A 16,673-nucleotide genomic window follows, 5' to 3' on the forward strand; every position below is an offset into this window, starting at 1 on the left:
AGCCTGCGTGCCTACAGCCCATGCTCCACAACAAGAGAAGCCACTGCAATGAGAAGCCCGCGCACTGCAACAAAGGGTAGCCCCCGCTCATTGCAATTAGCAAAAGCCCATGTGCAACAACGAAGACCCAATGCAACCAAAAATAAATAAATAAATAAAAGGAGCTATCAAACTGGATGGTAAAGTGAAAGAGTTATAAATTTAAAAAATAGCGGTGAGAGGAAACTTCCTGCATATACTCTTCCCTGATATTCAAGATGCATCAGAGAATTTTCCATCTAGAGCAACAAACACATTCCCGGCCTACAGTGCCCTGGAAGAGCTGTTATTATCCACCCATTTTGGTGCTCACAAATATGGCCCTTGAGAGAACTGAGAAGTGACTCGCTGGAAGAACAGTGAGATTCCCAGGACCCAGAACTTCAAGAGCCCTGCATTCAGCTCTACACCTTTCAGCCAAGGCCTGCCTGGAAGTGCTGGGTACAGCAAGGAGTTGCAGAGACACTCCTGACACATAAAGGGGTGGGCAGGCCTGAATGGGTCTTTAAAAAATTAAATAAACCCAGTTGGCTCTGGAAAGTCTGGGAGGTTGTCATGAAGTAGGACGTAAGATTAAACCACTTTCACAATGTCATTTCCCAACCTTTACAGCCATGAATGGATTCATGTACGGGAATCAGCCTGGTCTCAACATGTGCCAAGGAGATTCAGTTGTGTGGTATTTATTCAGTGCTGGAAATGAGGCTGATGTACACGGGATATACTTTTCAGGAAACACTTATCTGTCAAGAGGAGAAAGGAGAGACACAGCAAACCTCTTCCCTCAAACAAGTCTGAGGCTCTTCATGCAGCCTGACACTGAAGGTATATTCCTTTAAAGACAGGTTTCTGTTGGATCGATTTCTGTGGTTTCAGTTTAAAATTCTGTGTTGGATGATAAGCTCATCCCTTCCCCAAGCCTCCCAACTACCCTTCCTTCCCTTGGAAGATATGTCTGGGCTATTGTCAGCTAAGTGTATGCCAGAGAGGTCCATTTCCTGTTTGTTGGGGGGAGGGAAGGGAGTGACAAAAGTGTACTGAGGTTTCTCCCATTTCAACCTAGTCAAATCCTCAAGATGGTCTCCTTTTCAATTATGGGCCTTTAAAGATAGCTGGCAAATCAGACTAGAAAGGGAATGACTCCCACACAGGCTTTGCATCTAAACTTTTTGTCATGTCTCTGTACCCTAGATGTAGTGTTGGCTTATTAGTTGTCTACAATTGAATAGGCTATATTAGAACTCTAGCCATGCAAATTCAGAGACACTGACAGAACTGTCTCTGAATGAGTAAAACAAAAAAGAATTTTAACCAAAACATGAAAATATGCTAACTTGCTTCAGGGTTTATTTGGTTCATTAGATGCTACTAAAACGCAGGACATGTTCAGTGTCACCTTTCCTTTATTAGGCAAATGTAAATACAACAGTGAGCAAAAGAGATAAATTATCTGCTTTCATGGAGATGAAATTCTAATGCAGGGAGACAGACAACAAGCAAGTATATTAATGCGTATATCAAGTGGTTTTAAGTACTATGAAGAAAACTAGGGAAGGGGAAGGGGCTGATGACTGATAGGGAAAGGTGGGTAAAAATATTCTGAGGAGGTGAACTGCCTTTTTATTTACCATTCCAGGGACTTTTGATGTTGAGTGCCTCACAACTGATCACTACACAGGTGGCATGAAACAAAAATACACTGTGAACCGGTGCAGGCAGCCATCTGAGAATTCATACCACTACCTGGGAGAAAGGACCTACTACATCGCAGCGGTGGAGGTGGAATGGGATTATTCCCCAAGTAGGAAATGGGAAAAGGAGCTGCATCATTTACAAGAACTAAGGTAATTCTCCAGATTCTGATTCCCAATTTTTTTTTCAGCTTTCTCTTTCAGAGAAGTAAGAATTATGCTAAATTAAAAAACAACGAACAGTTGCATTAAACAATAACAACAAAAACAACAACAAAATGCTTCCTAGGGACCCTCCTCATTCATTTCTGCTTCTCTCAATCTTCTCACAGGAAAATTTTCATTGATCTCATTTGATTCTTTGCAGTTACTCATCTTACTTTCTTTTCTATTAGACTCTCTTCTCATACTCATGTGCCCTTGTCACTGATTTTCAAACTAAAACCAAAATTAATGCCTACATTCAGAGCTAGAATAATTTTATTTACCAACTATTTGTTGCTTATCTTTGCTCCAGATATTTCTTATGAGTCTAGTAATCAGTTATTTCACATTCTTAAAGCTATTTATTATATATGGAAGAATATTTAAAATTCTTGAGGGCACTACAGCAGATGTGGTCTCTGCTCTCTAAGCACTTACAGGATAATATGCTTCAAAAACCACCAATAACATGTATGCTGTGGAAATGTAAAAGTGAGGTCAGTGAACAAATGTAAGTAAAGGATGGTTATTGGAGCTTCAGAAACAATACATTTAGAGCAGCATCACCTGACACTTCCAGGTGTAGCTCTTTTATACTTTGCCAAGCACTCTGCCCTCTACCATCTCCCATTAGGCACTAACCCTTTGGGGATATGATTTGAGAGATCAGGGTGGGCTTGTGTTCAGATGTGGAGTATACAACATGACTGGTAACCTACAGCAAGGCAGGTGGTTAGCTGGTCAGTTTGACGGCCATGGTGAGTGTGATTTGTGGTGTAAGGGAGTAAAAGTTTATTTCAATGATTGGGAAAGAACTGTTAAAAGTATGCAGAGCTGTTAGGAGTCAATGAAAGCTTTAGATCAGGGAATGGCTGGATAACGTGGCCATTTCTGTTCCTATAGACCAGAAATACTGCAGTAAGCAGAGAGCACTTCATTGATGAAATCTGGACTCATAACATTTTAGAGCCATATAGAAAACTTAGAGACGACCTCATCGAATACCTCTTTTTTTTTTTTTTGCCACGCTGTGTGGCTTGCAGGATCTTAGTTCCCTGACCAGGGATTGAACCTGGGCCCTCACAGTGAAAGTGCAGAGTCCTAACCACTGGACTGCCAGGGAATCCCCTTGAATACCTCACTTTAGGGATGAAGAAACTAAGGCTCCGACGGGCAATGACTAGCTAGACATCATTTAAGCTAGTGACAGAGTCAGGGCCAGGACTCCGATGACTCCACTCCTAGCTAGGTACACTTTCTACCACACCTGTCTATTGTTAAAGTCTTATTCTTTCTTGCTCACATGGGACAGTGATATTAAGAACTAGCATAATTAAATAAAAATATATTTTTATTCAAAATTTAAAACTCAACTTCCACTTTCCTTAAGACAAATACTAACCTTAGTCGTGTGTGTGTGTGTGTGTGTGTGTGTGTGTTTTAAGTCTTTCAAATGCATTTTTAGATAAAGAAGAATTTTACATAGGCTCAAAGTACAAGAAAGTTGTGTATCAGAGATTCACTGACAGCACATTCCAAGTTCCTGGGGAGAGAGAACCTGAAGAAGAACACCTGGGAATTCTAGGTACTGCCCTAGCTCCAGTTCATCGGGTGTGGGTTGGTGATGTGGTGAGAGTCAGTCCATGTCTGTGGGCTTCATTTTCTTGGTTCATTTATTAACATTATTCAAATAAAAATGAAAAACAAAATCTATTTAATAAAATGAGAAGCCTATATTTTCTAAAAATATGGCATAAGAAAATATTACTTATTTCTATCAGAAACAATGTATAATATCCCATGTACTAATGAAATTATATATATTTGGTGTTTATCAAATTGATGCCTTTATTTTTGATGAAATTGCTAGAAATTACTTTCTACTGAAATTCTTAACCAAGTTCTCCCTGTTATTTTACTATTCCCCCCCCAAAAAAAATCATAGCTATTTACTTTTAAAATTAAGATGTAAATGATCAACTTTAAGAAGAAGTATACATATAAACAAGGAAATAAGGAAAAGGGAAAAGTGTTATGGTGCACAAGGCTGCGGAAAAGTTGACTTCAATTTTTCAGGAATCACTTTAAGACAGAACGTCTAAGAACTCCACCAACACTGGTCTTGGGAATTTTCTTTAACATCATCAAGTGAAGGGGAAGCCACTCCCAAGCCCACTGTGTTCCTACACTAACAGAATTCCCTGGGGCTTTCTTATCCTCCGTCCCTGGAGTGAGTAAGACACCCAAGGGAGAGTGGCATTGTTTTGGGGTCACAGAAATTCTCTCAGGCAGGAGACAAGCTAAAATTGGCTAGAGGGTAGGAATGGGTGGGGCAGCCCCACCCATCCTTTCAATGGCGGTACCCTCCTTAATTCACAGGAAGGTCTAGAACTTTCAGGCCAAAACCTTCCCTAGGACTCTTGATGAGAGTTGCACCCATAGTCTCCATCTTTAGAGACAGCCATAACTAGTGTTTTTATCCTGAATCCTCTGGGACCGGGTATCAATCCAAGAGTACTACAGCATGAAGCGGGCGGCAGGGGGGACACGACAAAGACAACATCCTTAACGATAAAAAAGTTACCTGATCTTTGCTTCTATTACTGAGTTAGAGCTTCCAATCTGACAGGTATATAAGCCAGTCTTCCTTTTCACTCTTGCCAGGTCCACAACTTCATGCGGATGTTGGAGACAAAGTTAATATTATCTTTAAAAACATGGCCACAAGGTCCTATTCAATACACGCCCATGGGGTGAAAACGGAGAGTTCTACGGTGACTCCAACCGCACCAGGTATTCACGGGGCGGGGAGGGGTACATTTTAATAGACGTTACAGCCTTTCCACAAACACCTGTTATCCACATGAGTGCATCTTGAGAGAGTGAAGAAGCAGTTGGTTAAGAGGGTACACACAGAGGTGTGGCTGTGTGATATATGCCTACATGCACATACCAAAAAAAAAAAAAAAAAATCCACAGAACTGTAAAGAACAAAATCTGATGGTACTGAACACCTGCACACACTCAAGGTTGAGTCAGCAGAGACGAGCTCCCCAGGCTCAGCTAGAACGCATCCCAGACAGCATCTATCATGTGGCTGAAAGTTTCCATGCCTGTATCCAAAGACAGGGTCCTAAGGGCAGATGCTGCCACTTGGAATTTCAAATCCCTCGAATCTAGCCCAATACCTGGCATGGACTAGGAACTCAGTAAATGTCTCTTTAATTAATACAGAGTAAAAAGTGCAATAGATTAAATACATAAATGTGTATTTTCTTTAATAAAAGCTATATTTTTCTTCTATTCGTTGGAAAGTTGGCTTCTAGGAAAGGACCATTTCTTGGTAATTTAGCAGTTCTCAAAATATATCAAGTGAGAAAAAATAAATTACTCTAGAATGTTGGTCTTGTCAGTATAGGGTAATAGAAATAAAAGGCCCTGCCTTCATGACCCTCACATTCTTCCAAGATAAACAGTAAATAAATATAATATCAAATTGTAGAAAGTGCTTTGAAAAAGATTAAGGCAGATGAGAGAAAGTAAGTAAAAGGGTGTTATTTTAGGTAGGGGGTTGGTCAGGAGGGCTTCCTTGAGGAGGTGCCACTGGTGAAGACACCTAAATGATGAGTAGTAATGAGCCTCGGGGAGTTGTAGAGGGAGAGCATGCTAGGTCCTGAGATGGAAGTGGACTTGGTGTGTCTGAGGAATGGCCAAAGGCCAGAGCGGAGCAAACAGGGGCAGAATGTGAGGAGATGAGGTCTAGGCAGGTCAGGGAGCCGGATGCAGTAGGAGGGAGGGAGACCTCAGAGGCCATGGTTACGACATTTCATTCTGAAATCCCATGTGAGGGTTTGAGCTGGAGAGTGATGATCCGATGAACACTTTTTAAAGCAGCGGTCCCCAACCTTTTTGGCACCGGAGACCGGTTTCGTGGCAGACAGTTTTTCCACGGACGGTGGGGCGGTGGAGTGGGATGGTTCAGGCGGTAATGTGAGCAGTGGGGAGCGATGGGGGGCGGCAGATGAAGCTTAACTTGCTCCTCCGCTGCCCACCTCCTGCTGTGCGGCCCAGTTCTAGACAGGCCACGGACAGGTACCAGCCCGCGGCCCGGGGGTTGGTGTGTGAAAAAGTGACTGTAGGGGACAGAGGCAGAAATCAAGGATCAGTTAGGGGACCATCGCAATAATCTGGGTAAAAAATGAGTAAGACTTGGACCAGGGTAGAAGCAGCTGAAGTGAATTGTATTCTGGTTCCATTTTAAAGGCAGTGCTAAAAGGACCTGCTGAAAGGTTGGTTGTTAGGGAAGGAGGAGGAGTCAAGGACAAGCCCAGGGCTTGGGCATCAAACGCTGATGGCAGAGCAGGTTGGGGTGGGGAATGGAGAAGAGACAATAGGAGTTTAGATGAAGAGACAAAATGTTCAAGGTGATGAATCTTCTCTTTAAATTTTCAGTGAAACATTCTGTTTACAAAAAGGGTGAGGACACAGGGGCGGGTAAGATGGAGGACTTGAGGAAAAAGGAAAAAGTCTACCATATCCTGAGACCATCCCTCAAGTCCTGCTTGATTCCCTCGTAAAGGTTTGTCAAATTCTAGCTAATTAAACTCTGACAGCAGGAATATATAATGGTGAGGTCTGCATAAATAGACAGTGAGTGGCCATGGCTGAAAGTCAAGGTCTTGTGAGTAGTTGTACAGGATGCCGTGAGGTGACTGGCAGTAAAGATCAGGCTGGAGAGAAGCCCAGGGCAGATGGAAGAAGGTAAAGACCTTAGCAAGAGAGGAGGGTGGAGGGCTTCCCTGGTGGCGCAGTGGTTGGGAGTCCGCCTGCTGATGCAGGGGACGCGGGTTCGTGCCCCCGTCCGGGAAGATCCCACGTGCTGTGGAGCGGCTGGGCCCATGAGCCATGGCCGCTGAGCCTGCGCGTCCGGAGCCTGTGCTTCGCAACGGGAGAGGCCACAACAGTGAGAGGCCTGTGTACCGCAAAAATTTTTAAAAAAATGATAGGAGGGTGGAGCTACTTGAAAGTGTGAAGGTCCAGGGTGTGGTCGTGTCCTGTATGTGACAGAGTTGTGACAGAACAGTGTATGGTATGACAGAATGGGGCGGACAAGAGAGGTCACTGACAGGTCAGTGACCCATGAGATCAAGCGGTCTAATGGTTCCTTGCCAGGAACTGTGAAATCACTGAGGATAATGGTGAAAAAGGAAAAACGGCAGGCGGTGGTGAAGCTGTAGGAGTTACACAGAATAGTGCAGATACACAGACACAAAGAAGACAGTGGGGAAGCAGCTAGCACTGGGGGAAAATCGCTTGAGAGTTGAAGTGCATTAGAGAAGCAGATTTCAAACTAAGGAAAGATCTACTGTGAAGTTTCTTCAAATTGTGATACTGAATTGCCACCTCCTGGCTTTGTAGTGTGGCCTGTGTTTCATGGCTAGTTAATTTATAACTGACAAAGAATATATAAAAGTGTGTCTTACAGTTGGTCTTAAAACTAAATTCTTTTTTTTTTTTCCAAATTCAGACAAAACTTACTTAGAGAAAATTATGTTTTAATTGTTGGCTTCATTATCCTTTAGGTCAGAGGTGTAACAGTTTTCCTTTTTAATATTCCTTTCATCATTGAAGACAATGAAACTTCTGCCTGTTTTCTGAGAAGCAACAAATAGTAATGGATGGTCACAGGTCTGAGCATTGGGATGCCTGTGATCTAAGTTGTACTTTTGCTATTTATTAGCTTTATAACTTAGAGCAAATATCTTGTGTGCTCCTGACTTTTATCATCTCTGAAATAATGGAGGTTATTATGTTTCCTTCTAGTAAAACTAAATTCTTGAAAAGAACTTTGAGTATTGCTGCTTTTTAAAACTAATTGCTTTGACATTTCCAGTTTCTGGGTCATTGGTTATCATGGCCTTGAAAACAATTTGACATATATATATCAAATACATACCAAATATAACCAGATACATTAACACTTGATTAATTTAGGTGAAACTCGCACTTACATATGGAAAATCCCAGAAAGATCTGGAGCTGGAATAGATGATTCTCCTTGTATTCCATGGGCTTACTATTCAACTGTGGATCGGGTTAAGGTAAACTTTAAATCATTTGTGTTTTGTGCAAATTCCCAAAATAGACACACAGTTGAAGGAAGATGAGGTTAGAGTTTTCCTGTGGTCCAATTCTATGTTAAAATTATAGGAAAGTAAGCTGCTCTGAAATTCACTTTGGGTTTTTTTTGGTTTGTTTAAGGATACTGTTATAAATGTATCAGCTCGGTAACTGCTGATTATGGGTGCCACAGGATTAAATATTAATATGGTATTCTATATCCCTTTTGATATGAAAATACATACTAAAGAACTGAGGTACATAATTTCAGAGCTCTATTATCACATAATAAAAATGCTGATCTCAGCAGTAAATCACAGCACAGCTACAGCTGCTGTTTGATTAAATATTTCAAAGACAAAAAAGCACTCAACAACTATAAATCAGAACATGTACCAAGACTCTTTTGTAGAATTAAACCTCTAGTCCAAATCTCTCTCCTGAGTTCCAGACCTGTCTATATAGCTGCCTACTGAACACTTCTACCAGCATGTCCCACAGGCACAGAAACTCAGCAAGTCTACAATGGAAACCGAGATCTCCCTCCACCTCCTCCTATATTCCCAATTGTGATAAATAGCACAAGTACCAAACCTAGTTATTTGTTCAAGCTAGAACCCTGGATATAGAGTATCTAATTGTTACCCCTGGCTCACCCAGGCAATTCACCCACCTATACAGAGCTCAGTCCATTTCTTCTATCTCCACAGATCAGGTGCTAGTAATTTGCCTCAACTACTGCAGTGGCCTCCTAGTCTCCAGTCTCTTCCCCATCCAAACCTTCCTTCACTCTACCACCAGGATCACTGGTCTAAAATGCATATACTGCCACTCCATGTTCAATTTTTCAATGACTACTTATGACCCACAAGACAAAATCTAAAATTCCAGAACATAATACCGCTCAAAGGCCATTCAGGATCTAATCTGCCATTACTGATGCCCAGCCAAACCAAAGTTCTTGTAGATTTAAGTCCATTGCGGTGTTCCCTGTGTTCACTGGCACTTTTTGTACCTCCGTCGCAGCAAGTGGTTCATTTCTTCTATTCATCTATTTTCCCTAGTAGGAGGCAGGGTCTTTGTGTGATTCATCTCTGGATTTTTAGTGACTGGCATAGTGCCTGGCTTATGATTCCATAAGCAAACCAGCACTGTTCACTTGGGGTTCTTTTCAACTGCTGCTCATTAGCTGAGCCAATATTTGGCCTCTGCAACACATTTCTGTTACTTGAGCATCACCCACACAAATTCGACATTGTTCCAATTCAACTACTCCAAGTGGAAAGTTACTGACTTGACAGAACCACACTGGGCAAAGTCTACTACCTAAATCAGTCCCTCCAAAGTTCCTGAGGTCATGGGGGACAAGGCCCCAGTTCTCTGAAATCTCGACCTATATCAAAAGGATGACTAAGTTTTTGCTTGTTTTCAGGATCTCTATAGTGGATTAATTGGCCCACTGATTGTTTGTCGGAAACATTACTTGCAAGTATTCAATCCCATAAAGAAACTGGAATTTTCCCTTCTGTTTCTTGTTTTTGATGAGAATGAATCTTGGTACTTAGATGACAACATCAAAACATACTCTGAACACCCTGAGAAAGTAGACAAAGCCAATGATGAATTCATAGAAAGCAATAAAATGCATGGTATAATACATTATTCTAAAACCTATTTTTTCCCTTTTCTTCTTTCAAATAAAATTACTTTGGAAACTATTTATTTATTTTATTTTATAATAAACCACTTCTGCCACACTTCACATGTGAGGTAGAATTCTGTTCAAAGCAAAATGGGGACTATATTCGAAATCATCCATTAACTTCTCTCCCAGTTCCAAAGTCTCATTCCCTTTTAAATGCAAAATTAGGAATAAGGCTTTTGGTGCTAAGTGACTATAAAAGCAGTGTGATATTATTGACCTTAAAGTACCCATTTCCCCTATCTGTAGTGAAATAAGTTCTATTCCCTCAAAACGATCCCATATATTAACCTAATAAACCTATTTTCTGTGAAATAGCTGTTGCTTTAATAAAATATCCTGGAAGGTAATAAAAACTCCTGTGTCTCCCCCAGCTATTAATGGAAGAATGTTTGGGAACTTACAAGGCCTCACAATGCATGTGGGAGATGAAGTCAACTGGTATCTGATGGGAATGGGCAATGAAATAGACTTGCACTCGGTACATTTCCATGGCCACAGCTTCCAATACCAGGTAAGGGCCAACCATGGTCATTATTCCTGCTCTATTTGAAAATGTTTTAAAGCAAATGAAGAAAATATTTCCTCAGAGAGACTTATAAAAAGTTAAAGGTTTCAAGAGACAACTAAATTCCCACTAGCTATCTATTTTACACATGGTATTGCATTTATGTCAAATATATATAGCACAGGGAGCTCAGCTCGGTGCTCTGTGATGACCTAGATGGGTGGGGTGGAGGTGGAGGATGGGAGGGAGGTCCAAGAGGGAGGGGATACAGGTATACATAGAGCTGATTCACTTCGTTGTACAGCAGAAACACAACATTGTAAAGCAGTTATACTCCAATTAAAAAAAAAAAGACAACTAAATTATTTTCGAATGTGGCACATAGCAATTTCAGTCACCATTACGGACCTTTTTACACCTTGGGCTCTCCCTTAGATTTCGTTTTTACTGGATTTTCTTGGAGTTCTGCTCACATTTTCCTGGGAGCCAATTCTGCTCACATTTTCCTGGGCAAGGCCTTTGAATAGAATTGACAGCAGAGAGGGTAGGAATGTTCACGTAATGATGGATTAGAGAGTAGAGACAAGACTTTATTATAACCTTTGCCTCTTCTAAGTTCTGGATCTTAAATGGCCTGAAGTGAACAAGATCGGTAGTTTGGTGTTAAGCAACTGATTGGTCCCTAGATCTCAATCCTACTTTGACTTCTCACCCAGTGCCGATTTCAGAAGGAATCTATAACCCTTTTGGAAATGCTTTTGTCTTACCTTCACGTTAACATAGAAAATTCAGAAGCTACCACAAAGCACACTGCAGAACCATTTTATTTTCGCTTTTTGGTTGACTTATTAGCAGACTTTCAATGCCGAAATATTGCCCAAATACTCTGTCTAGTCAAGACTCTCCCTGAACTGCCTACCCCTGGTTTGGGTTTCTCCATTGGCCTCCTTTCCTGCTCCCTTCATTACCTACCAGCCTTAAAGTTTCACAGACAAGCTCATCTAGGATAGGTTCAGCAAGAGTGAGATTAAGACTGAAATGGGGCCACAGCTAAATTCCTTTGTGTAACTCAAGTGCTCTGATAAAAAGGCAAACCAGAGTCAGATGTTCCTGACTGATGAAGTCACTCTCATCACATCTTTCCTTCACACCCATTTAATAGCCCATAGTGCAAAGGGTTTAGCAAAGACCACTACCTCATTGTTTGTATTAGACATAGCAATGTGCAGGGTCTCTCTCTTTCTTTTTTTAACAGATTTATCCATTTTCTAATATCCCTGAGCTGGCCAATGAAAGATTATTTGAACAAACTTTCACATATAATAAACATTATATTTTTTGAATTAAGCACAGGGGCGTTTATAGTTCTGATGTCTTTGACATTTTCCCTGGGACATACCAAACCGTAGAAATGTCTCCAAAAACACCTGGAATCTGGTTACTCCACTGCCATGTGACTGACCACATCCATGCTGGAATGGAAACTACTTACACCGTTCTACCAAATGAAGGTGAATATCTACTTAGTAATTCTAGAAGGTATACATCACAAATATAATTAAGATGTACTACTTTGCCTATATATCAATACTTCCCCCCAAATGAAGCGTTTTTGAATTTGCTGCCCTGATTTCTTCCTTCTCTACCTCCAAATAGGAATTTTTTTTACTGCTAAGTGGTGTGGGATACTGCTTATCTTCTGATAGCTGGTACTGATAACAGCACCAATAGTCTCTAAACTAATACAAATTGACACCAGTTTGATGCAGTGTAATTAATATTCCTAAAACTGACATAGGTAAGAGAGTAGTTGTGACTTAACAAAAGACATTTAAAATTTAATTTCTTTCTTACTAGAAAACATTAACTTTTTTTCCAGGAAGTACCTGGTACAGGAAAAAGCATCCCTTCCCCGCCCCCCAAAAAACCATATAACTAATATAATTTCAAATAGTCAATCAGGCAGAACAGTGTCTTTCTGTGCTTCTGGGGGAGGGGAGGAATTACTGATTATTGTTTTGTCAGTGATTGTCTTAGGCCATTCGGGCTGCTGTAACAAAATACCATACTGGGTAGCTTATAAGTAACAGAAATTTATTTTCCTAGTTCTGGAGGCTGTTAACCTGAGGTCAGGGTGCCAACATGGTTGGGTTAGGGTCCTTTTCCAGGTTGTAGACTTATTATACCTTCACATGGCAGAAGGGACAAGCTAGTTCTCCAGGGGCCTCTTTTATAAGGGCACTAATCCCATTCACCAGGGCTCCACCCTCATAAACCAATCACTTCCCAAAGGCACCACCACCTAACACTATCACCTTGGGCATTAGGCTTTCAACATATGAATTTTGGGGGCACACAAACATTTAGACCATAGCAAAGATCCAGGAAAAAAAAAACCGAATCTATTTTTAGATTCTAAAATCTTGTCGCTCCGCCCACCCCAGCAAGAACACTCCCTCCTATGCAGGCACATGCATATACACACACACAATAAAAACACAGGAAAACAAGCAGCCCTTTTATGGATAAACACTAAAAACTAAAGAAATGTGTTATATAAAGAGTAAAATTCCTGCTACCAACAAGGGATTAATTTCCAAAATATACAAACAGCTCATACAGCTTAATATCAAAAAAAAAAACCCAGTAAAAATATGGGCAAAAGACCTAAATAGTCATTTCTCCAAAGACACACGGATGGCCAGTGGACACATGAAAAGATGCTCAGTATCACTAATAATTAGAGTCATGCAAATCAAAACTATAATGAGGTATCTCCTCACACCAGTCAGAATGGCCATCGCTAAAAAGTCTACGAATAAAAAATGCTGGAGATGGTGTGGATAAAAAGGAACCATCCTACATTGTTGATGGGAATGTAAATTGGTGCATTATGGAGGTTCCTTAAAAAACTAAAAATACAGTTACCATATAATCCTACAATCCTACCCCTGGGTATATATCCAGAGAAAACTCTAACTTGAAAAGATACATGCACCCCAATGTTCAAAGTAGCACTATTTATCAATACAATAGCCGAGACACAGAAGCAACCTAAATGTCCATCGACAAACGAATGGATAAAGAAGATATGGGGTGTGTGTATATATATACACACACATATATATATATATATATACACACACACACACACATACACACAATGGAATATTACTCAGCCATAAAAAACCCCAAATAATGCCATTTGCAGCAACAGGGATGGACCTACAGATTATCATATGAAGTAAGTCAGACAGAGAAAGACAAATATTGTATGATATCACTTATATGTGGAATATAAAAAAATGATACAAATGAACTTACTTACAAAACAGAAATAGACTCACAGACATAGAAAACAAACTTATGGTTACCAAAGGAAATACTGGGCGGGGGGGATGGGCAGGAGATAAATTAGTAGTTTGGGATTAACATATACACACTACTATATATAAAATATGTAAACAACAAGGACCTACTGTATAGCACTATACTCAGTATCCTGTAATCACCTATAATGGAAAAGAATCTGAAAAAGAATAGATATATATTTGAACCACTTTGCTGTACACCTGAAACTAACACAACATTGTAAATTAACTATACTTCAATTTTAAAAACTGAGGTTAAAAACAAAAAGTAAAATTCCTGCTTTTTGGTCGCAGGCTTTGGTGTTTCCTGAGTCTTCTCAGTTCAGAATTGTTGGAATTGGCAATGGCAAATCCAATGAGGGGAAATGATGTAGAGAAAACAACTCTTGTTTCCTCCTCACACTGGCATAAAAGGGAACATATAAATGGAAGAAAATACAGAACTAAATATATTTCAAAACCTAAAAATCACTGAAAGATTACTTGTCAGTGCAAATGAAAAGCTTTAATTTCTGTTCCTGGGTCTTACACAAAGACCTCATAACATGAAAAACTATTTCCACTAAGACTCTTTATTACAAAGTGTGGTACTGAGAGCACCAGAACACCAAAGACTCAGAAAAACATATAAACCACTGGGTCTAATGCAGTAACTGCTGAACAAGGTGAAGAGTCTAACATGAGAAGGAAAACCTTAAGTAGAGCTTAAAGAACATTAGCACACATGTAAACCACACAAAAGGATGGTCCTGCTCAGACTGACAATCAAAAGTGAAGGAATACCAAGGCAGGCATTCTGGAAATTCATGTGTGAAAATGCCTGACATGTAGAGGATGCTGCTACAGGCTAAGCCTACACACAAAGACCATGAAAAAATTCCTCCTGTAGGATAAGCCTGGGAGGAGATGAGGGAAAGGACTGTTTCCTTGGTTAAGAAAGGGGAGACTGTTTTAAAAGCCCTACTAAAAACTGTAGAACAAATAGCAATGCGAAGGCAAAACACATGTTGGAAAAAAAGATTAAAGAGAAATTTGAGTTTACAAGGAGAAAAGGTATTGCATGGAACTGAAAGAAGCGGTAATGAACAAAAAAGACAGTCTGAACTATTCACAGAAAAATGGGGAGCCACATTTATCAGTCTGAATTATCTTTAAATGAAAGTTTTATAAAGCTTTGGCCAAGTTTACCTTAATTCTAAATCTTAGAAGAATTTCAGCCTATCATGACAGAGACAAGGGAGAAATCAAGTTATAGTGAAATCTTTCAATATTTTGCACAGGGAGACAATTTTTTCCACAAAGAAAAAAATCACTAGAAAAGAATTGTGGATATCCTGTCATGCTTAATGTAATGCCTTATTTCTACCAGAGGAAGCATAATAAAGACCTCCTCTGACAAATATAAAAGGTACTTTTTTTAGACTGACACTTCCATGACAGTCAGATAACCTCTTGGAGCTGTCTGAGGGGAAAATCTTACTTAGCTTTAAGTTCCTTATAGGCAGGGAGTGTATATTCTGTACTTCTAGTAGGTGCACAAACCCAATCCGATACCCTGCTTGGTAAATATCTAACCACATATTAACTCAATAAAAAGGAATTTAAAAAACTTTTTTGGACACAACGTCAGACTTAAAGTTGCTAGAGCAGTACCAAAAAAATTCCTGTATACCCTTTACCCAGATCCCCCAAATGCTAACATTTTGCACAGCATCATGTACTTTCTCGTCCTTTCTCCTATCTCCGTATCTCTTTATATACACACACAGGCTACAGATATTGTAAATACATATACTCCTATTTCCTAAAAACAAGAATATTCTTATACATAAAGTACACCTATCAAAATCAGGAAATTAAAAACAATTCAATACTACAGACCCCTTTCATATTTCACCAATTATTCTAAACATGTTCTTCAGAGAAAAAGAAAATCCACCTCATGCACTGAGTTCAGCTGACATGTCTTCTTGTCTCCTTAGTCTGGAGCAGTTCCTTGGTCTTTGTCTTTCCCAGCTTTGACATTTTTAAAGAATACAGGGCAGTCACTTTGTAGAATGTGACTTCAATTTGGGTTTGTCTAACGTTTCCTTATGATCAGATTTGGATTATGCATTTTTTGGCAAGACTCTCACAGAAGGGATATTGTGTTTTTCTCAGCATACATGTCAAGAGACACAAGATGTTGATGTGTTCCCTTACTGGTTGTGTTCATTTTGAGCGTTTGGGCTTATGGTGGTGTCTGCCAGGTTTTTCCACTATAAAATGACTAATTTTCCCTTGATAATAAATAAAGATCTTGCAGGGAGGAAAGTTAATTTGTCTTTAAATGAAGCAGTACTAGAGTGAGAGATGTGTTTTAAATATATAAAGAGCAGAAAAATATAAATGAATCAAGGATAAAGAAAATAACTTTTAAAAAACTAGAATATATTTAAAGCACCATGTGCCAATTTTTTTAAACCATATAATATATACTAGTTTTAATAATGGTCTTAAAATTTCTTTTTCTATAGAGAACAAGTCTGGATGAAAGAAATTAATTGGTGATAAGTGAAAAAAAAAAAAAGAAAAAACAGTGATTCATAACAATGTATGTGAAAGTGTTGAATAGAAGGCTTACTTGGAATGGCTATAAGCATTAAAAACAAAGACTGAAAACATATACTTTTGTGCATTTATGAGGATAACTGTGTTATACTGTTTCATATGAAAAGATCAATAGACTGTATTACGACACATGACTGACTCTAATACACATATTACCACCATTAGGGCTTTACAAAACTGTATTTAAAAAAAAAAATCTATGAGCAGATGTTGTCCTGGACAGTCCTCAAAGGATCACTATTAAGATTCAATGATTTCAATAATAAATAAAAAAATAAACAAATAAGATTCAATGAAGTGTTTCCAAACTTTGGCTTTCCATCAATCCCTCTAACGTACTGCTGACATCAGTCCTAATGGACCAGTGGAATAGGGGCACAGGTGTAGAGGAAGTAAAATAAAAAATTAAACAAGATAAAATATTAATA

At 39.5% G+C, this 16,673-nt stretch overlaps 1 protein-coding gene across 9 annotated transcripts in view; it reads left to right on the top strand.

Annotated features, from left to right (window-relative positions):
- LOC131757030 (ceruloplasmin) overlaps nt 1–16,673 on the top strand; it is a 124,444-nt gene that overhangs the window by 43,794 nt on the left and 63,977 nt on the right. For 7 of the 9 annotated variants that reach the window (XR_010840607.1, XR_010840608.1, XR_010840604.1 and 4 more), the window contains exons 11-18: nt 652–864; nt 1,676–1,883; nt 3,380–3,519; nt 4,599–4,727; nt 7,929–8,035; nt 9,487–9,703; nt 10,131–10,270; nt 11,613–11,775. Coding sequence is in view for 4 of the 9 variants with exons in the window: in XM_067033598.1 (XP_066889699.1) it covers nt 652–864; nt 1,676–1,883; nt 3,380–3,519; nt 4,599–4,727; nt 7,929–8,035; nt 9,487–9,703; nt 10,131–10,270; nt 11,613–11,775 (1,317 nt within the window). In the remaining 5 variants the exon portion in view is untranslated. Of the gene's footprint in view, nt 1–651; nt 865–1,675; nt 1,884–3,379; nt 3,520–4,598; nt 4,728–6,386; nt 6,765–7,928; nt 8,036–9,486; nt 9,704–10,130; nt 10,271–11,612; nt 11,776–16,151; nt 16,301–16,673 lie in introns of those variants that run through there. The other 2 variants (XM_059064191.2, XM_067033599.1) reach the window with 2 other exon arrangements.

The sequence above is a fragment of the Kogia breviceps genome, chromosome 5, assembly GCF_026419965.1.
Source record: "Kogia breviceps isolate mKogBre1 chromosome 5, mKogBre1 haplotype 1, whole genome shotgun sequence".
In the NCBI taxonomy this organism is placed as follows: domain Eukaryota; kingdom Metazoa; phylum Chordata; class Mammalia; order Artiodactyla; family Physeteridae; genus Kogia; species Kogia breviceps.